At 41.9% G+C, this 22,806-nt stretch overlaps 1 protein-coding gene across 1 annotated transcript in view; it reads right to left on the reverse strand.

Moving 5' to 3' along the window:
- abcd3a (ATP-binding cassette, sub-family D (ALD), member 3a) overlaps positions 1-22,806 on the reverse strand; it is an 83,638-nt gene that overhangs the window by 26,506 nt on the left and 34,326 nt on the right. The window contains exons 4-13 of the mRNA XM_041208507.1: positions 20,737-20,825; positions 17,607-17,676; positions 17,250-17,347; positions 12,677-12,800; positions 12,417-12,473; positions 11,934-12,076; positions 10,505-10,574; positions 4,474-4,543; positions 326-423; positions 73-164 (exon numbers count right to left, since the gene is read on the reverse strand). Coding sequence (XP_041064441.1) covers positions 73-164; positions 326-423; positions 4,474-4,543; positions 10,505-10,574; positions 11,934-12,076; positions 12,417-12,473; positions 12,677-12,800; positions 17,250-17,347; positions 17,607-17,676; positions 20,737-20,825 — 911 coding nt within the window. The remainder of the gene's footprint in view (positions 1-72; positions 165-325; positions 424-4,473; positions 4,544-10,504; positions 10,575-11,933; positions 12,077-12,416; positions 12,474-12,676; positions 12,801-17,249; positions 17,348-17,606; positions 17,677-20,736; positions 20,826-22,806) is intronic.

Raw genomic sequence — 22,806 nt, forward strand, 5'->3', positions numbered from 1 at the left:
GAATTGACAGGAAACTAATGGAAAATACCTAGAAATAGGAACTACAAAACGAGCTAGGTACACTGAGCTTACCCGGACAATCTTGTCATTTCACGGCCAGCCAGCACAATTCTTCCAAGTGCCTGAGACATTCTCAGCAACATACGACCACTTTGATAGTAGTCCTAAGAAAGAAAGCAAAGCTTAATCAATTTTAAAAGAATAAATTTGGTTTTACTCTCGATCACATTGAAAGGAACAAAAACTGACTTCATTGCTTGCAAATGCCAAAAAACTGCCTCTTCTGGCACTTACATGTAGAGAGGAAACCCCAATCAACACTTACCTCCAAAAGTTCAGCGTGGTTACTTTTCAGATGGCGAGGGTCAGAGAGATTCAAGAAAGGTCGGCTTACTACCAGATAGCCAACAACAGTGGCAAGATCTGTAATAAATTTAAAAACACAGTATTTTAGAAAATCCAGTCATGTGTCAAGGAAACATACTTCGTAAACAAAAATCAGCATATTTTGTCAATGAAATGTTTCAATGGATGAAGATCCAACAATATTTCAAAAGGGTAAAACTCGTATCTTTACATTTTTTTTAACTTAGTTACAACCAGCGCCCTAAAGGAAACCAGAAAAGGATGAATACAAAATTGAAGGAAGAGTTTTAGAGTTTAGAACAGTGCCACAAATCGAATTACATATCTTGTCCAATCTCAGTTCTGGGTTAAGATAGCATCTGTACCTGGGGCTGTTCAATGGTACAACTCTCTTTTTGTCTAACCACTTCTCTGTATAAAAACAGAATTACCTGGAAAAACTCAGGTCTGGCAGCATCGACGGAGAAGAAAAGAGTTGACGTTTCGAGTCCTCATGACCCTTCGACAGAACTAGGTGAATCCCCTAGTTGGGGATTCACCTAATTCTGTCGAAGGGTCATGGGGACTCGAAACGTCAACTCTTTTCTTCTCCGCTGATGCTGCCAGACCTGCTGAGTTTTTCCAGGTAATTCTATTTTTGTTTTGTATTTCCAGCATCCGCAGTTTTTTGTTTTTTGTTTCTTTCACTTCTCTGTATATGTTGGCATTCCCTGGAAATCTTATAGCAAAACTTGAGAAATTAGGTTAATATCCTTTCTACACGATTGCAACAAGATCCTGCTCTCTTCTGACTGAGATAGTAAAAAACGAAGTAATAGTTTTCAAAAAGTAGCAGGAAATGAGATCTTGTCCTGGCTATTTACAACAGCAATTAGAAAATATTTTAAATTTAAATTCTAAGTGAACTGCACAGGTAATGGCAAAACCCACAAGTTTCTTTGGTCTTTTATGTGTACTTATCAATCTCTCTGTCCAAACAAATCTCCATCTACAAAACTGGTTATATCCTCAACACCCAAATACGAGTATCCTCCAAGTGTGCTGTTTGCATCAAGAAAAACAACAAAGCTATTTATATGGTGCCTTTAACATAATAAAGCGTCCCAAGGTGCTTCAAAGAGGCATTATAAAACTGACACTGACCAACATAAGATATTAGGGAAGATGCCCAGAGCTTGGACAAAGAGTTAGGTTTTAAGGTGTGTCTTAAAGGTAAAAAGTGTGGTAGAGGGGCAAAAAGTTTTGGGGACTGAATTTCAGAGCTTTGGGCCTGGGTAACTGAAAGCACAGCCATCAAAGGTGGAACATTTAAAACCTGGGTTTCTCAAGAGACCATAATTAGAGGAGTACAGATATTTCAGAGGGTTATAGGGCTGGAGGAGATTAGAGTGATAGGAAGGGGCCAGGCTATGAAGGGATTTGAAAGCAAGAATGAAGGTTTTATCACTGAGGTGTTACTTAACCAGGCATCAGGGTAGGTCAGAGAGCACAGGGATGATAGGTGAATAGAATTCAGTGTGAATTAGGACATGGGGAGAAGAGTTTTTAAATGATCCCAAATTTATGGAGGTAAAATGTAGGAGGCTGTTAAAATAGTCGAGTCTGGAGGTAACAAAGGCATGGATGTAAGTTTTAGCAACAGAAGTGCTGAGTCAGGGATGGTGATGGCTGATGTAACGATCCCTTTTTGAAATTTGGCATTTTTGTGGCTGTCTTGATGACTGCAAGATGAAAAGCTTCAACAACATGTCTCTTTTTTTCAGCAATACTCAAGAAATGATTAATACAAATTCCTGGTGATATGACAGTATCAGGCTAATCACTTGGCAAGACTTTCTGAATGTGTTCCAGCAGGCGGTTCCAATGCAAAGAGGACCAGCTGAAAAAGATTATCTAATTTTAATTGAAAAGTAAATTTAAAACAAACCTCAGAAATCTTTACTCAAAAGGGTGATGAATATTTGGAATGTTCTACCAGATAAGCTACTGTTGTAGGGGAGTTGGAGATGCAATTTAATACTGGGTGGTTAAACTGAATATCAGAAGGTAACAAATTAGAAATTGGTGATGGTACAGATATATGACTGAAAACTCATCTCGAGGTCAAATATAATATCAAGATTATGAATGTCTGTTTCAGCATCAAAAAGGTGCCATGGAGAGCGATGGAGTTGGTGGTTGAGAGTGGAGTTCCTGGCAGGGACCTAAGACGGTGGCTTCAGTCTTCCCAATATTTAATTGGAGGAAACTTCTGCTTATCTAGTACTGGATGTCAGATAGCAGTCTGACAATGTAGAAACAGTGCAAGGGCCAAGAGGGGTGGCAGTGAGGCAAGACTGGGTGCCATTAGCATATATGTGGAAACTGAGGTTGAAATTTGGATGGTGTCACCAAAGGGCAGCATATAGCTGAGAAATAGGAAGGGGCCAAGGATAGATCTTGGGGGACACCCGAGGTAACTGTGTGGGAATGGAAACAGAAGCCATTGATAGATTGAAATGAATAAACTAAAGTGTAATTTGGCATCTGCAAAATGAACTCAGCTTCGGACACAATTTGGGGTGCAAATTCCAGGATTCGTTATAGGACGGTTCACTGTACAATGTTCATTTACCAGTGTGTACATTGGTTTGTCATTCAGTGATTGCCTAGTTCTATATTACTTTCATTGGCTAAAGAGGTAGAACCACAAACATTAAGGTGTAAACAACATAATCAAAATAAAATGAATGCCTTCTGCATTCAAACCAATTAGTTCACTAAACAGAGTTTAGATTAGGATCCATTAAATCTATCCGTCAAGTATAAATAAGAACAGATAAAATAGCCGCTTGATAGTGCAGAACTTAAATAATGCTGAAGAAAGAGACATGCTGTCGAAGCTTTTTGCCTTGCACTCATCAGGCCAGACACAGTAATGCCAAATTTCAAAGGGAACAGCCATTTATACTGTATGAGAAAAGAGGTGCTGATTGGTTGGCAAGTCAACTCTGAATGGTTGAAACATTGCCATAGTAAATGCACCAGGAAGCTATTGTCCCCCATGCTTTTCTCTATTCAAAAAAGGTGCAATGTCTGGACATATTCCTTTTGCTTGCAGAGAACAGGATCCTGCATATGAATATATGTAGCTTTCAGTAAGCTTAAGCGAGCTATGTTGTGAGCCAGACTGATAACCTTAAATTGGTTGTTACTGTAATTCTTAGCACATGTCCCATCGGCTGGTTGCAATAGGTAGAGTACTGACCGTACTTAACCAACCCATGCTTGCAGAACTCAGAACATAAACACCTAACGTTAGACGTGATTCCACAATCAGATAGGATTTGCTCACTTATACTTGCTAGAAGCTACATATATGTATGGGACCTCTGCAGGCAAAAGTAATATGCCCAGGCATTGCAACTTTTTGAATAAACAAAACCATGAGTGACAACAGCTCCCTGGTGCATTCACCACAGCAAAGTCTTAACCAGAGCCAACTATTCAGCACCCCATTTTCTCATGCAGTATAAATTGATCCGCCTTTGAAATTTCGCATTCTTGCGGCTGTCTTGATGACTGCAAGATGAAAAGCTTCAACAGCATGTCTCTTTTCTTCAGCAATACTCAAGAAATGATTATTACAAATTCCTGGTAATAAGGCAATGTCAGGCTAATCATTTGTCAACTTTTTTCTGAATGTGTTCCAGCAGGCGGTTCCAATGCAAAGAGGACCAGCTGAATAAGATGATCTAATTTTAAATGAAAAGTAAATTTAAAACAAACCTCAGAAATCTTTACTCAAAAGGGTGATGAATATTTGGAATGTTCTACCAGATAAACTACCAGTAGGGGAGTTGGAGATACAATTTAATACTGAGTGGTTGAACTGAATATCAGAGGGTCAACCTTGACTTTTCCCATCCTTGGCTTTGTGTTCTTAAATGTCTTTGAACAAATAAATTCCCACATAGCACCCAAAGCACATTGGCACAATAACTGAAAGTTAACAAAGTACAAGATCTTTTAAATTTTCAGATAGCATTGTACTTTCCTGCACATTTTCCTGCATCCATTAGGATGGTTATTATAAAAATCATAATTTTGGCTGTGTATATTACTTACATTTGGCAATTATACTGTCCACAAATCCCATGGTGAAACGAAAAACGATGAAATTGTGCAGGTGATCAACCTAATTGTGAAAAATATACAAAATCTGTTGTATTGATTTTTTTTAAAATGCAACTAGATCCCAGTTAGGAGAGATGAAAAATTACAGATAAACATACTTACAAATTAACTTGGATGGCTTATAAGTTATAAGGACAATGTCAAACCTGCTAGAATCTCTGATGAAAACAGGCTAGTGTATAGACTTCAGCACTATCTTGAATTGGCCACGCAAATCAAAATATAACTATTGTGGTAAATAAACAGAAGAAAGAACTTATACAACAACCAGTGCTACTGACAGTGCAAATATATGTACGTGTTAGAAATAGTTTGTACGGAATAAATGGTCATTTAGTAATCATTTTATGAAATTACAAAATTATGTGCAATGCATTTGACGTAGTCTACTTGGACTTTAGCAAGGCTTTTGATAAGGACCCGCATGGAAGACTGATAACGAAGGTAAGAGCCCATGAGATCCAAGGCAATTTAGCAAATTGGATCCAGAATTGGCTGAGTGGCAGGAAGCAGAGGGTGATGGTCGAGGGGTGTTTTTGTGACTGGGTGCCTGTGTCCAGTGGGGTTCCACTGGAATTGGTGTTGTGTCCCATGCTGTTTGTGGTATATATAAATGTTTTAGACTTGAAGGTAGGAGGGTTGATCAGTAAGTTCGCAAATGGCACGAAAATTGGTAGGGTGGTAAACAGTGAGGAGAATAGCCTTGGATTACAGGAGGATATTGATGGGCTGATCAGTGGCAAATGGAATTTAATCTGGATAAGTGTGAGGTGATGCACTTGGACAGGACAAACAAGGCACGGGAGTACACGATGAATGGTAGGACCCTGGGAAGTACCGAGGATCAGAGAGACCTTGGTGTGCATGTCCACCGGTCCCTTAAGGGAGCGGGACAGGTAGATAAGGTGGTTAAGAAGGCATTTTGAATACTTGCCTTTATTAGCTGAGGCACAGAATATAAGAGCAGGGAGGTTATACTGGAACTGTAAAAAATGCTGGTAAGGCCACAACTAGAGTATTGTGTGCAGTTCTGGAATCCGCTTTATAGGAAGGATGTGATTGCACGAGAGAGTGCAGAGGAGATTTATCAGGATGTTGCCTGGGCTGGAGAGTTTTAGTTATGAGGAGAGATTGGATAGCCTGGGGTTATTTTCCCTGAAGAAGAGGAGATTGAAGGGGGACATGATTGGGATGTATAAAATTATGAAGGGCATAGATAAGGTAGACAGCAAGGAGCTTTTTGCCTTGGTGGAGGGATCAATAACCAGGGGGAATAGAGTTAAGGTAAGGGGCAAAGGGGCAGGAGGTTTAGAGGGGACATGAGGAAGAATTTTTTCACCCGGAGGGTGGTGGGAGTCTGGAACTCACTGCCTGAAAGGGTGGTAGAGGCAGAAACTCTCATAACATTTAAGGACTATTTGGATGTGCGCTGGCGATGCTATGGCATACAAGACTATGGGCCTAGTGCTGGAAAATGTGATTAGAATAGTTAGGTACTTGTTTCACCGGTTCAGACTCGATGGGCCAAAGGGCCTTTTTCTGTGCTGTACACCTTTATGGCTCTATGTTATATTGGATAAGCACAAATCACATTTAGCATGTGGCATAGTCATTACAGCAAAGAAGGTTGCCATTTGGCCCATCAAGTCAATGTCGGGCTATGATAGATATGATGACCAGAATACTTCTCATGCATATTGCCTAACACTCAAGTTTAGCACTACCATAGTATCTTGTTACATATACGGTAACTATCAAAAATAAAATGTTATTTTGAACAGCTTAACAGATAATGGCTTTATAAATTGAACACAATTCAGTACTTGCACATTACTTAATATGTACTTGGTCTCACTCGAAAGGAAGCGGTGGCAGTCTTCAGTGTCATGAGACAATGGCTTCCGCCGCGATGGTCAATGTTGTGTGAAGCATCGCCTGGTGTGGCATGGCAATCTTCAGCACATTTGTTGCTAAGGAAAACCATGGGCTGAGAAGGTGCAGGATTTGCTGGCCTCTGTTTTCTCAGGATCTGCTTCTTGGCCAGCTGAACTATTTGTTTCTGCTTCTCTCTTCCAATGCTCTTTCAAACAAACAATCAGCTTCCAGAGGTCTTGGCCACCAACAACCATCTCCCAGCTGTCAGTGGCAATGTTCACCATCCTCATATCTCGCTTGCAGGTGTCCTTGTAGCAGAAATATGGATGCCCAGAAGCTCATGACCCAGTAACCAATTCACCATATGGAAGGTCTTTGGGTATACGGCCGTCATCCAACTGATGAATGTGGCCGAGCCAGCGAGAATGCCATTAGCTTAGCAATCTTGATGAAATTAGCAGGCTCCAGGGCCTCCGAGTCGGTGACCTTGTCCTGCCAAGAGATGCCAAGGGTACGTCTGAGACAGCAAAGGTGGAAACTGTTCAGCATTTACTCCTGCCTAATATATGTTGTCTAGGCCTCAGCACTGTAGAGGAGTGCACTAAGGAAGCAGGCTTGGTAGACCAGGAATTTGGTGTTCTCAGTCAGGTTCCTGTGTTTCCATACTCGTGCTCAAATTGGATGTAACAGCTGCAGCTTTTGCGACGTATGTGTTGATTTCAGCATTGAGTGACAAATTGCCGGTAATTGTGGAGTCTAAATATGTGAAAACACCAATAACCTCCAGCGTCACATTGTCAATGCTGATATATGACAGTATGGCAATATCCTGGACCAGACATTAGTCTTCCTGATACTGATGGTCAAAACAAACTTTACAGGCACGACAAAGTCTGTCCATTTGCCATGAAGGTATTCCTTGGTATGGTGCAGCGTTGTCAGCTTAGAGCAGCTCTCTGATGAGGACTTGGTGCAACTTTTGCCTTGGCTCTCAGATGAGCAAGGTTGAATAACTTTCCGTCAGTTCTGGTATGTAAGTAGACACACTCTGTAGATGACCTGAAGGCATATGACAGCAACCAAGAGAAGATGCCAAAGAGCGCCGGTGGCAAAACACAACCCTGTCTAACCCCACTACAGATCTCAAAGGGTTCTAATGTTGCCCCATTATAGCTGACCATACCCATCATGTTGTAAATGGAAAGAGATCATATTGAGCAGCTTCAGCCAAATTTTTCCAGCAGCATAAATAGATAGCCTCCATTCACATGGTCAAATGCCTTGGTGAGATCGATATATAAGTAGTCTCCTTTGTTCAAAATATTTCTCTTGCAGCTGCTGGGCTGAGAATATCATGTTAAATGTAGATCTTCCAGTTCTGAAAACATTCTGGGATTTGGGGTTAATGCATTCAACTAGGATCTGCAGTCTGAGGGGTAAGATGGACAAATCCATTTCCCATGATGATCAGCAGGGAGGTACTTTGATAGATGCTGCAATCACTGTAATCATCCCAGTTCTTGCGCAGAGTTACAATCTTTGCATCAGGAATATGGTGGGGCATTGCTCCCTCCCTCCAGCAGAGACTCAAAGCACTGAGCCTCTTGAAGTAAAGTCCAGCAGGCTGGTAGGCAAAGAAGTTTATTCATATGCTGCAGGGGTGCTGGATTCCCATGCTTGATGAGTTTGGGCAGTATAACATTAGCACCCGGAGCTTTGCCCAAGGCAAGCGAGTCGTAACTTTACCATGCTCCTCAACTGTGGGTTCAATATCAATCTCTGTAATGACAGGTAGGCTATGATGTCCAGAGCTTCCTAGGTGACAGTGTTCTCCCCAAGTACAACCCAAGGTAGTGTTCCACCCATCTCTCCAACTGTTTATTGTAGTCAGTCGGTGACCACCTCCCCTGCCTTTATGTTCAATGAAGCCATTTTCTTTGCTGATGAACCTGACTTTTTGATTCTTTCATACATGCCCCTAGCATTTCGTGTCGAATGACATTTAGGAATTCTGGCAAAGTTGTGGCCAGTAGTCATTGGTACACCAAGTCTGTCGGACTTTTACTTCTAGGGGCTCAGTGCATTGAGTCTTCTGCAAACCATCTGTCAATCTTGCGCACTTGGTCCTGATGTTCCAGTTTGCCAATTGAAGAGTTGGCCTTCTCTTTCTTTTTGTTTCATTTGTTTGCCTCGTGCGATGGATTCCATCCATTTGTTGAGCAGACTCTCTAAGATCCAAGCACCCATTAAATCAGATGGACAGTGGCAAGTCGGCACTTTACTAGTCGGGGGCTGCCTGACTTGAAATGGATGGCGGCCAACCGGTGGGACATGGTGATTCCTCCAATCATTGGAGATAGCACGTTCTCTATGCCAATCGAATTGGGCTTAATACTCTTAATTGCTGTCTCCCGTGTTGTGTTAATGCTTTGTAGTGAAACTGGAGTTTCCTCTCCAGGGCGCAAGCCTGGGCAAAATTTATGGAGATTTCAGGGTCCCCTCTCGACCTCCCCGATTGAAGCACTAGCTTGGTTGTAGGAGTTGCTGGAAAGGTGACATATTTAGACATCAGTCTGCCTTTGGACTCCACGCCAAAATTTTTGTCAGGGTTTACTCCCATCGCCTTCAACTCTCCCGAGTTATCCACAAGGCAGAAGAGCTATTCACCCATTGCTGGCTCGCGGGTCTAAGGGTATGATTCTTGCTTAGGGTGCAAGAGTTCAAGTTTGTGTGTGTCCAACAGGTCAATGTGATGTGTCGAATGTGTGGATGAAGACAGGTAGCAAGCTTTCCACTTTTGTGTGCTAGTTTGCTTCTCAGTTACAGCCTACACCACTGGCTAGCAGCAATGAGAAAAAGAGAGCCAAATGTGTAAATCTCTCCCTGTCATTACACAGCCTCTCCATTTGCAAGTCCTGAAATGTGCCATCTCGCAGCTAGATAAGGAAACTCATTCCCTCACAAGGCTTCAGAGGAACTCTCGAGAGGTTTGGCTCCCAGACATGCAGTATGAAAGCCCATCGGCATGTGGACGCACCCTGGCGTGCATACTCATGAACCAAACTCCCAGATATGGGTGAATAACTCCACTGCCTAGTGGACACCCCGCAAAAATATTGCCACGATTAACACATATAAGGGCAAGCAGATTTATGATGTAATTTCAAAAGGAACTGTGAAAGAACAAAACTTAATAGTTTCTCCAAGCCCACACTGTTTTATTATTTTAACTGTTAAAAATACATTTAGAATGATAACCAGGGAAGAGAAATTAGAATAAAATGAGGGATATGAGATTCCCACTGGTGGAGAGAAAGTTTAGAGAAGGTTTAATAGACACATTTAAGATCATAACACTGCGAATAAAAATAAAATAAATATTTTCTCTGGCTGGAGAGTAAACAATGATGGATCATCAATTTCAAATGGCCACTGAGAGATAGGAGAGGAGTCAAATGAAATATTTTTACAGAGAGTTATTAAAGCATAGTTGCTTTGCCACAAGTGGTAGCTGAGTCAAAGACGATTATGTCTCTTAAAAGGAAAAGTAGATTAATATACAAGACAGAAGAAGATATAGGGTTATTTGGGGTGGGCTGAACAGTGAGATTAGTTTTGGACTGCAATAGCAAAGAGCTAAAACAAACACAAGGAGCTGAATGGCCTCCTTCTGCGCTGCAAGCCTGTTATGGGTTGTTACTAAATAGAGAAGGACAAGGTTTAACTGAAAGCATAGAATGGCTCACTATAAGCCTTTGTCCCAACAACTGTGAATTTAAAATGATGGATATGAAACCTACGAGAATCATTACGGAGTGACATCAACTACCCTGGTATAGAATATTTGCTGTTGGTATTTTAATTGGAAGTAGAAAAATATTAAATTAGCACCAAATATGTTGAGAATGTACCTGCTATTTTAGCATATTACAAACACATAATTTCAAAAAAGATTTTCTGTTGAATTTTATCAGAATTGGCCATGATATTTAGAATTCTCCCTTATCTCACAATTCACCACCATATGCAAGTCTAAAATTAACTACAATTTTACAAATATTTGCACAGAATGAAGGTGGTTGCTTACCAGCCTTTTAAACGTAGTATGTATAGTCTGCTTCTCTCTACTGTTCCCATGATAAAAAGCAATTTCTTCACTGTAAGAACACAAGTACAATAGCTTATTATGGTTCTTTATTTGTAAACTTAAATCTTGGACTTACTACTAATTCCACAATGGGCAGAAGGTTAAAAGGTTAACAATGACAGGTAGCAGAATCCCAACTCACTGCAAATGCACCTGCTGTCATTTTTACAGCTACAGGTTTGGTGTTTGAATGTTGTGCAATGCAGAAGTGGAGCACTTCGTTAACATGTTTAAATCAAGCTCCTAGAGTGCAATCGGGAACCTGATTTAAATTTTGCAGTTGCTGCACAGATTTTCCAGAGGTCAGGGAACCCAGCAATGAAAAGGAGCCGGAAGCTGTGGGCTGCACAAGCTAAGTGTCTTTTTCATCATTGCTTGTGGGCTGGGAGTAGAAAGTGTGCTCCCCCAGCCCCTCAAGGAAACCTTCAGACTCTCCTCGGACTACTGCAGCCTCTCCTGCCCTGCTGTGATCACCAACTTCAAGTCAATGGCCAGGCTGTCAATTTGGCTGTCTGCCAAGCAGGAATCAAAAGAAAGAAAAATGATAATGAGGGCCTGCCGCTATGTTCAGTAGGAACTCCATGATTCCAGGCTCAGAAAGTTCTTTAGTCGATTTTGGTTTCCACCACGCCTTTTCCATAATTATTGGGCCCTTTAACATTTGGGCTTTAAACATTTTCATACTTCAGTCAAGCAGTATATTAGCCCAATAACAGGCTGTCCCACAGAGAACCAAAGAGTATAGATGTGGTCCCAGATCTCCCCGATTTCAGTTATGCCAAGACTTTAAAACAGCAAGCCAGCACAGACCACTCATATAAATCTTTTGCAGCTGGAATCACAGAATCACAGTGCAGAAGAGGCCCTTTGGCCCATCGAGTTTGCACCGACACGTGAGAAACACCTGACCTACCTACCTAATCCCATTTACCAGCACTTGGCCCATAGCCTTGAATGTTATGACGTGCCAAGTGCTCATCCAGGTACTTTTTAAAGGATGTGAGGCAACCCACCTCCACCACTCTTCCAGGCAGTGCATTCCAGACCATCATCACCCTCTGGGTGAAAATGTTTTTCCTCACATCCTCCCTAAACCTCCTGCCCCTCACCTTGAACTTATGCCCCCTTGTGACTGACCCTTCAACTAATGGAAACAGCTGCTCACTATCCATCCTGTACATGCCCCTCATGGAATAAGAGGGCAAAAAATAGGAGGGATGGTAGAGGGAGAAAGAGGGGAGGGAGTTTGTTGAAAAACATTACATATCCTTCCACTGAAGAAGTTCCACATCAACAGTTCCATTGTTAGCAATTAATATTTTTTTTAAACAATTTGTAAAACCACCAATTTTACCAAATGCCTCCGCACCTATTTGTAATAAGCCGTGAGTTGACATATCTGTATTCGCCTTCATATCTTTGTTCCGACACTGTCATTTTACCAATTGGTCTTCTAAGTCGAGTCAGAAACAGACCTGAAACGATCAGGTAAGCCATCATGCTTGCAGGCCCCTAAGGTGAAGACAGTAACTGATTTAAAAATATATTTCCTTTTTTGCAGTAATATCAATAGGACAAATTCTCAAAATACATATATGCCAAAAAGAGCAAAGAAACAAATTAGTCAACCAGCTCCATTCACATCTTTGCATTAAAATGCCAAGTATTTTATCATGTTTAGTTAATTCGAATAGTAATATTTATCAAATAAATATTTAGGTTGGGCATTTTGACAATTACGCCACCAGAAGAATTGTTAGTAGAAAACTTCTCTCATGTACTTACAAAGTTAAGAGAAGATCTTGCAGCCCTTATTAGTTAAAATTAGCTCACTAATTTATTCTCAACTCACCTGAGCACCTATTGCACTTGTTAGTTTAAATATATACAGGAAGATATCCAAAAGGGGCTGAAAAGAAGTCACAGATCAAAAATTAGCTTATAAAATGATGTGACAAGAGTACAGTGAATGAACATTAAAATCACAACATTGTTTAAATTAAAAATATATATATTGCAAAGGATGGAAATATAATACAATCATCTCATTTTAAGTTTATAATTAGTGGTAATTCCTAGAGGAGGATAAGGGAAATGATGTGTATAACTCACCTTGCTGAGATTTGAATACAAGTCTACTACACTGTTGCAGAACTTCTCCACATCTTGAGTTAATAGTTGGTCTGCATTTGCTATTCTGTTGTCAAGATTACCCATTTTATAATACGTATACCCTCTGTCAGGACAAAAACATATCTGTTTAAATGAAAAATTTCATTGAAAATATTGAAAATTGGCTGTTAATACTGTAGTTTCTAATAGTTGATTAAATTTCCTCAGTTAAATAAATTGCACAACAGACTTTTGGACTCCACTGGTTTCTTTATAATTGAGTGGCAAATGTCAATAGAATCAAAGATGAAAACTGAACAAAACAATCAGTCCAATTTTTATTCAGAGGTTGCAGGGGACAAAAGGGGGGATTGGGAGCTGAGCAGGCAGCAAACTCTCCAACCCTCCTGCATAGAAATTTTAATCATAGAAATTTACAGCACAGGAGGAGGCCACTCGACCCATCATGTAAGTGCCGGCAAACCAGGAGCAATCCAGCATAATCCTATTTTCTGGCTTGGTCTGCAGTCTTTTAAGTTATGGCACTTCAGCTGCACATCCAAGTACTTTTTAAATGTAATAAGAGTTTATGCCTCTACCACCCTTTCAGGCAGTGAGTTCCAGATCCCCAAGACCCTCTGGATGAAAAGATTTCCCTTTGTATCCCCACTAAACCTCCTACGTTTCAACCTAAATCTACAGCTCCTGGTATGGACCCCTCAACCAAAGGAAGTAGGACCTTCCTCTTCACTCTAGCCGGAAGCCTCATAATTTTATACGCTTCAAATGGGTCTCTCCTCAGCTTCCCCCGTTCCAAAGTAAACAACCCAAATGCTTTGACTGAAGTTCCTGCCACTCAAAGCAGGGACTGGGAGACAGTTGGGAGTTAATATCATTTGTGTACAATGCACATAATGGAGCACATCAAAATTTTTTAAAAAACAGCTCCAAGCGGAGCTGAGACTGGCACTCGTCGGACTTACCCCTTGGCATAATTTTCATTATTTTACACTGCACTGGTACAAGGCTAAACTGGTCTGCAGTTAGCTACAGTAGATTTGTTCCCATTTTTAAATGCAGGAACATTTGCAAACTTCCAATCACTGGAACTCTTTGAAGTACCCAATGAATCAAGTTATCACCATAGCCAGTACTCCATTAATTTTCTCCCTAGTATCCAGCAATATACTTGGATATGCGCTATTTGGCCTGCCTGATTCATTAATCGTCAGCCCTGCGAGCTTGTCATTGATTTTGAAAGATTGTATATCAAAATTTGGTGACAACACAAAAGTAGGCGTTTGGCGAACAACAAGGGAAGTCTGCAAAAGGTTTCCGAAAGATACAGACAGATTGGAGATAAAAATTAATGCAGATGAACTTCACTGGATTTTTGCAAGAAAAAAGGAATGGGAAGGCTCTTAAGAGAATGGATACAAGTCTGCAAATTACTTAATTCCTGGAAAGTGCGATTGTAAATGGACTAATCCACAAAAGGTCAATGGCATTTTAAGTGTTGAAAATAGGACATATTGTACAACAGCAAAGAGATAATAATTAAGAGTAGTGCCAGCAGTTTTTGGCAACCTATTACAAACTAGCCTTTACCTAGTGCCTGATACAAGCATAGCTCTTTCTCGTTTGCAGTCAAGTTTTGGGAAACTGGGTGACAGCAGTTCTAGGTCAGTGACTTTTTTTCCTTCAACAGCTTTTAACAGAGTGGCTTTCAGCCCAAATTAAGACCATTTTTCTTTGGTGCAACCCCTAATTGAGCAGGACCTTCCATTCTATAATATCCAAAAAGGGATCACAGTTACCTACACTGCTCTGCTGTGCCATTCTGAACGATGTTTCTGTTACCATCACAACATTTATGGTTAGTTGGAAATTTTTAAGAAGTGCTCCTGTATTTGATTTTCCACAAAATATGCTACAGGCAGGTCAGTGTAATTAGGCTTTTCCTGTACCTGTGGCTTATTCAAAAAAGATGGGTGGGGAGGGGGAGGGGATGTGGGGCAGTCAGGCATTATATTGCAATTTCAGCATACTCTGCCCAAGGAGATATGGGGTACATGTTCTGCTCATTACAAAATCAGAGCTTACTATTTTTAATTCTCTTCCTCTTAGATCACACCAAGCATTAAAACTTTGAATGTGATTTTAATAAAATCTGCCTGGTGGGAACAGGGCTTTAAAATGCTGCATTATGCCATACCATTGCAATTGCACTGGTCATCATTTTAACTGCTCACTACAGTTAAGTGGCTGAGGTGCCTGCCGAAAGCAGTCAGGGGACTCATGAGTTAATGTAAATCTGGATCCTAATATATCAACGGAACCCTGCTTACATTTTAACCCAGGCCTGAGTGGGAAAGACGGCTTGGTTTTCCCTCAAGGAGAAAGCAGGTCAAAGTGTCATCCAGAAGGATGAAGAGACCTTGCAAGCCAAGCTGTTCCAGTACAGCTACTACACTGGCATCTACCTGGCTATGTGGAAAATTGCCCAGGTATGTTCTGCAGACAAAAAGCAGGACAAATCCAACCCTGCCAGTTACCACATCATCAGTCTACTCTTGATCATCAGTAATGGAAGGGGTCAACAACAGTGCTATCAAGTGGCATTGCTTAGCAATAACCTGCTCACTGAAGCCCAGTGTGGGCTCGGCTAGGGTCACTCAGCTCCTGACCTCATAACAACGTTGACTCAAACATTAACAAAAGAGCTGAACTCCTGAGGTGAGGTGAGAGTGACTGCCCTTGGCATCAAGGCTACATTTGAATGAGTGTGGCATCAAGGAACCCTAGCAAAATTGCAGTCAAAGGAAATCAGGGGGAAAACTCTCCACTGAACGGAGTCATACCTAGCACAAAGGAAGATGGTTGTGGTTGTTGGAGGTCAGTCAACTTAGCTCCAGGACTTCACTGCAGGGTTCCTCGGGGTAGTTATCCTAGGCCCAACCATCTTCAGCTGCTTCATCAATGACCTGCCTTCCATCATAACGTCAGAAATGGAAATGTTCGCTGATGATTGCACAATGTTCAGTACCATTTGCGACTCCTCAGATAATGAAGCAGTCCATGTCCAAATGATCTGGACAATATCCAGGCTTGAGCTGACAAGTGACAAGTAATGTTCATACCACAGAAATGCCAGGCAATGACTATCTCCAACAAGAGAGAATCTAACCATCACCCCTTGATGTTCAATGGCATTACCATCACTGAATCCCCCACTATCAACATCCTGGGGGTTACCATTGACCAAAAACTGAACTGGACTAGCCACATAGATACTGTGGCTACATGAGCAGGTCAGAGGCTAGGAATCCTGAGACGACTAACTCACCTCCTGACTCCTCAAAGCCTGTCTACCATCTACAAGGCACAAGTCAGGAGTGTGATGGAATACTCCCCACTTGCCTGGATGAGTGCAGCTCCCACAACACTCAAGAAGTTTGACACCGTCCTGGACAAAACAGCCCGCTTGATTGGCACAACATCCACAAACATTCACTCCTTCCACCACCAACACACAGTAGCAGCAGTGTGTACCATCTGCAAGATGCACTGCAGGAATTCACCAAGGATCCTTAGACAGCACTTTCCAAACCCACAACCACTGCAATCTACAAGGACAAGAGCAGCAGATAGATGGGAACACCACCACCTGGAAGTTCTCCTCCAAGTCATTCACCATCCTGACTTGGAAATGTATCACCATTCCTTCATTGTCACTGGGTCAAAATCCTGGAACTCTCTTTCTAACATCACTGTGGGTATACCTACACCACATAGACTGCAGCAGTTCAAGAAGGCAGCTCACCACCACCTTCTGACGGACAACTAGTGATGGGCAATAAAAACTGGCCTTGCCGGCGAAGCCGACATCCCGCGAATGGATCAAAAAAAAGGTACATGAAAAGCTTTACTTCGTAGCAGCTTCCTTACAGAGGGACTTCCAGCAAGTTTCTCAAATTGCATGATATGCATTAATTCATGAGGTTACTTCCTACTTCCAGCAGGCACCTCAGCCACTTAACTGCTGCAAGCAGTTAAAATGAAGGTAAATCTGCAGCTTCCCTCGTCCCTGGGCCTTCCTGAAACATCTAATCTAATGACATGCTTTCTTCCAGGAGAGACTTCTTTTGGTACTGGCCGTGGCTTCAGGCTCCCTGAACTTCCTTCCATACACCAAATAGCTGCTACTTCCCCCTTCACTTCAGTGACATGCAGATGCGGCCTGATAGCTAACATACTCTGGTAGAAGGGTCTGCGAGTGTGTTTTGCACTCGCTCCTTCTTGCAACCCCCAACCCCAACACCACCTTGTTTGAAAACTACTGCAGATTCAAATCGATCCCTTGGGGTATCTTAAAATGCCAAGAAGTATAAGCAAAGACTTTTTTGTTCAACACTAATTTAAAATTATATTGTTGTTTGATAATGACCAAACAGGGTAATACCATGTTATTCATTCAAAATAATCAGAGTAGAGAGACAAGACTGTACTATTTCTGAATGACTATATAAATTTACTATACCATACTACATTGCTCCAATAGCTACCGACTTACTTTAAATATTCCTCATACAGGTAGGTGGTGAGTCTTACTCTGAATCGGAGTTTCAGTTGATTCAAGCCGAACTTCAGGAAATTATTTACCAGAGATATCTGAAGTAATAAAAATTATAAATTAGCATCACTAAAAACAGTATTTAGGAAGGGCAACTGATAATTTTAACTAACAAGAATATCCTAACAGAAAAATTCTTCCAACTTTAATTTGTAATCATTACAATTCATCAATTTACAAAATAAATAGGATATTAGGTGATGTAGATACATCAGTGCATATGCTCACTTATGACTTTCAGCCCAGTATTAGCTATCTAAAACTGTTGATATAACAAGTAACAGAAAACAAACTTACAGCTGGCATTGTTGCAACAAAGTTGAATAAGTATCTCTTGAAATCTTTGGTGCTCCGACCAATAATTGCACTGCAAACCAGACATGCATAGAATCGGAGATTAGGTACACAATTATACAATACAAATTTGATCAAAATACATATTTTTTTTTGCAAAAATATACTTTATTCATAAATCTTCAACAACATTTCAAACCATTTCAAAATCACCATCACAAAAATACAATCAGGTTCAACTTTTACAACATGAAACACAAGATGTATCAGTACAAACAATGAATATTACAATCATTGGCAGACATTCATTTTGAGCTGTACATCCCAAGGGGCTCTTTACAGTTCCCAGCCCCTCGGTGCACTGTGGCAGAAAGGTCTTAGGCAGCGACTCTTCCCCATTGCGCCTTTGTGGCAGCTGCCCCAAGCTTTAGAGCATCCCTCAGCACGTAGTCCTGGACTTTGGCAAGTGCCAGTCTGCAACACTCGGTCGGGGACAACTCTTTGCGCTGGAAGACCAACAAGTTACGGGCAGACCAAAGAGCGTCTTTCACCGAGTTGATGATCCTCCAGCTGCAGTTGATGTTTGTCTCGGTGTGTGTCCCTGGGAACAGCCCGTAGAGCACAGAGTCCTGTGTCACAGAACTGCTCGGGATGAACCTCGACAGAAACCACTGCATCTCTCTCCAGAACTTCTTTGCAAAGGCACAATCTACAAGGAGGTGAACAATGGTCTCTTCCCCACCACAGCCACCTCAAGGGCAACGTGCGAGGGGGTGAGACCTCTGGCGTGTAGGAAGGATCTGACAGAGAGGGCTTTTCTCACCACCAGCCAAGCTACGTCTTGGTGCTTGTTGGAAAGTTCTGGCGATGAGGCATTCTGCCAAATGACTTTGGCAGTCTGCTCGGGGAACCATCCCACAGGATCCACCCTCTCCTTTTCCCGCAGGGCCTCTAAGACGTTACGTGCCGACCACTGCCTGATGGACTTGTGGTCAAAGTGTTTCTCTGCATAAGTTTTTCCACGAGGGACAGGTGGTACGGCACGGTCCAACTACTTGGAGCGTTCCGCGGCAGTGTGATCAGACCCACCCTTCGCAACACTGGGGACAGTAGAACCTCAGCACGTAGTTTGGTGTTTGCATACTGAGGGTCTACGCATCGCTTGATGCAGCCACACACAAAGGTGGCCATCAGTATGAGGGCGATGTTGGGCACGTTCTTTCCCCCTTTATCTAGAGGCTTGTACATCGTGTCCCTGCGGACATGATCCATTTTCAACCTCCAGATAAAGCAGAAGATGGCTTGGGTGATCGCCACCACTCAGGAGTCTGGAATGGGCCAGGCCAGCGCCACGTACAGCAACAGCGAGAGTGCCTCACACCTGATGACCAGGTTCTTACCCGCAATGGAGGGAGCGTCGCTCCCACATGCCCAGTTTCCTTTTCACCATAGACACTCGCTCCTTCCAGTTTCTAACCCATGCCCTGGACCCTCCGAACCATATCCCCAGCACCTTCAGGCCGTCAGCCCTGACAGTGAAGGGGACAAAGGATCGGTCAGGCCAGTTCCCGAAGAACATGGCCTCGCTCTTCCTACGATTTCCTTGGCTCCCGAGGCCAGTACGAACTAGTCGCAGATGTGGATCAGTCTGCGCACTGACAGCGGATCCGAGCAGAAGACGGCGACATCGTCCATGTACAGGGAGGCTTTGACCTGAGTGCCTCCACTGCCTGGGATCATCACTCCTCTTATGCCCGGATCCTTCCTGATGGACTCAGCAAAGGGTTCTATGCAACACACGAAAAAAACAGGCGAGAGAGGACAGCCCTGCCTGACTTCAGATTTAATCGGAAAGCTATCTGATTCCCACCCATTGATTGAGACTGCGCTACTGATGTTAGTGTACAGCAGTTGGATCCAATTGCGAATTCCCTCCCCAAACCCCATTTTGGATAGCACATTCACATGTAGGTGTGCAATATTCTGTCAAAGGCCTTCTCCTGATCCAGGCTGATGAGGCAGGTATCCACACCCCTGCCCTGTACATAGGCAATCATATCCCTAAGCAGCGCGAGGCTGTCAGAGATCTTCCTGCCCGGCACAGTGCAGGTCTGATCAGGATGGATCACCAATTCCAGAGAGGATTTGACCCGATTGGCGATGACCTTGGACAGAATCTTATAGTCCACATTCAACAATGAAATGGGTCGCCAATTTCTAATTTCCTCCCTTTCCCCCTTGTGCTTGTAGATGAGGGTGATTATGCCTTTTCTCATGGTTTCTGACATACTGCTGGCCAGGAGCATACTCTCGTACACTTCTAGCAGGTCCGGGCTGATCCAGTCCCACAGAGCCGAAAACAACTCTGCCAGCAAGCCGTCGCCAAAATACATATGTATTAACACTCCAAATACACTTAGAAAAAGCTTTTAAATAAAAATCATGAGGACCCTCAGCCACGCTCATCTGCATGCACTGCCCTTTCAGCAATGGTACCCATGTCGCTTTCGAGCTCCACACTGAACAACCCTTCCAACTATCTCAACGGAAGAATATCCATTCAGTCAATGTAAAGGTTGTGCATAATAACATATAGATGATCCTACTGGTCAATGCCAGGTATATTGTATGTTGTCACTATGCAAATTTTAAAATTTGGCTTTCCCAGAATTCTTAAGGGAAAAAAAAGCACGTAAACAGATGGTTTCTAGCTGAAAAAAGAGTAACCCCTCTCCCCCCACCCCTTCTCTCCATGAAGAGCTGCTCGGCTATCCAGTATTTATAAAGGCTGCATTCTAATTCCTATGCATTCCAGCAGAGTACACTTGTGTTAAATGGAATCTGCACCAATTACTAATCTAATGGGTAGTTAATTGAGTTGACCCAGAAAACTCTCCAGTAAGGACTTCTCCAGATCACAATTGGGTGAACATTGTTTTCCACTGGAGTGAAAGCACCTCAAGTAAATTCATCCCCATTTTCTTTACATAGTTCTACCCTCCCAACTGAGGGTAGCATGGATTTAGGTCCAAAACTGAATTTAATTGTTGTGAAAAAGAATTCTCATTCCACTTGCTCCTATGTCTGTATGCAACTATTGAGATATCATGAACAGTGAGATCTGCAAACATACCTTTCAATCATGGTCCCATTTTGAATCATCCAGACATCACAGTAAGTTCGAGCAACAAGCATTGCCGCAATGAGAATCAGGTATGCAGACTTGAATGAGAAAAACAAGTATTTAATGTTTACTTGATTCAAACAAGGCATCTTCCCATCTAACAGTTAGAAAGGTTCATATCATCATTGGTTCAGTATGACTATTTTACAAATGCATACCATTGTAGTACATTGATACCACAGAGGACAGTTTTTCCTCTAATTCCTCACCTTTGGAAGTGAGATATTGTTAGAGACAATTTGTGAGGGAAGAGAAAAGAAAAATAACAAGAGTCTAGCAATTAAATTGAGAACTGCATTGGCAAATGGTTCAGAGAACATTCTCCATTTACCCCTCCTGGCTAGGAAAATACACACAGTGTGGGAGGAAATCAAACAGCAGGAAAAATTCATTTTCATTGCGTCCAAACTTTAGAATAGAAGCACACATAGATGTACTCAAAGGAATTCTGTCGAACTTTATCAATACTCCCTTGAAGATTTGGTGGGTAAATACTAAGTTCTTTCCTCTACCTCCCCAGGTACAAAATCAAATCAAGAGTAGTTAATATCTCTATCATGTTTGATCATCAAAAGGTGTAAATAAGCTCTCAATGACTTTCTCTGACAAGGTTGTAATGAATGCGAGGCTTTATAAGACAGTTATGTTTTAAAATGTTTTCTTTAAGTTCAAGGGAGATAGAATGTTTTGAATGGGTAATAGTGTGATCATACTATGGCATGGCCTATTCCTGCTTCTAGTTCGTATGCCTATATACTAATTCCGCCTGGAGATAGGCCATTGCGATTAGGTTATCATGGGGAAAGAGGCCCTGGCCAAAGCCTATAGAAAATCAAATGACAGGTTTCACACACCTTGACACAAAAGAGGGGCAACTGGTATTTCTGGACAGACACACGCAGACTTAGTGATCCAGAGAGGAAGATAGAAACAGCTACTGCAGTGAAAAGCAGAGGAAAAGACTGTTTTGTGTTAGCCACCAAGTAGGATGATGAGGACTGATTTTCTGATTTTGAAGAGATTGAACTAGCAGAGATTTAAGAGCCAAGGAGTTGTTGGATTGGGTCTTGCTGCTGGAAGTTAGTTTGGGGATACTCAGAAGACTGAGTTAAGTGACTTTCAAAAGACACTGGAAGACTCGCCAGGGTGTGTTAGGGAGAAGGGAGGCTGAAGAGCTGGGAGGGATTTGAACTAAAATCTACAAGGCTACATAACTGCTGAGAGTATGGTGCAATGTAGAAATGGGTCATAAAGTGTTTTAAGTGTGTTAATTAGTTAATTGGGAAGTACATTTTCTATAGTTTGGTATATTAGTTGCCTATCAAGTAATGTTTAGCCTATAATAAAATAAAAGCAAAAAACTGCGGATGCTGGAAATCCAAAACAAAAACAAAAATACCTGGAAAAACTCAGCAGGTCTGACAGCATCTGCAGAGAGGAACACAGTTAACGTTTCGAGTCCGTATGACTCTTTAATAGAACTAAGCAAAAATAGAAAAGAGGTGAAATATAAACTGGTTTAAGGGGCGGTGGGACAGGTAGAGCTGGATAGAGGGCCAGTGATAGGTGGAGATAACCAAAAGATGTTATAGACAAAAGGACAAAGAGGTGTTGAAGCTGGTGATATTATCTAAGGAATGTGATAATAAAGGTACAGATAGCCCTAGTTGAGGGGGGAGGGAAGGGATTGAAATAGGCTAAAAGGCAGAGATAAAACAATGGATGGAAATACATTTAAAAATAATGGAAATAGGTGGGAAAAGAAAAATCTATATAAATATTTGGAAAAAAGGGGGATCGGAAAGTGGGTGGGGATGGAGGAGACAGTTCATGATGAGTTTTAGATGAAACATTAACTGTGTTCCTCTCCACAGATGCTGTCAGGCCTGCTGAGTTTTTCCAGGTATTTTTGTTAATGTTTAGTCTATGTTGATTTTGTTTTGTTACAGTAAAAATCTTTAAATGTTGTCATGAGGATGCACTTTTTGAAGATATGATTTCTGATCTTTTTACTGGATG

This window comes from Carcharodon carcharias, chromosome 16 (assembly GCF_017639515.1).
Source record: "Carcharodon carcharias isolate sCarCar2 chromosome 16, sCarCar2.pri, whole genome shotgun sequence".
In the NCBI taxonomy this organism is placed as follows: domain Eukaryota; kingdom Metazoa; phylum Chordata; class Chondrichthyes; order Lamniformes; family Lamnidae; genus Carcharodon; species Carcharodon carcharias.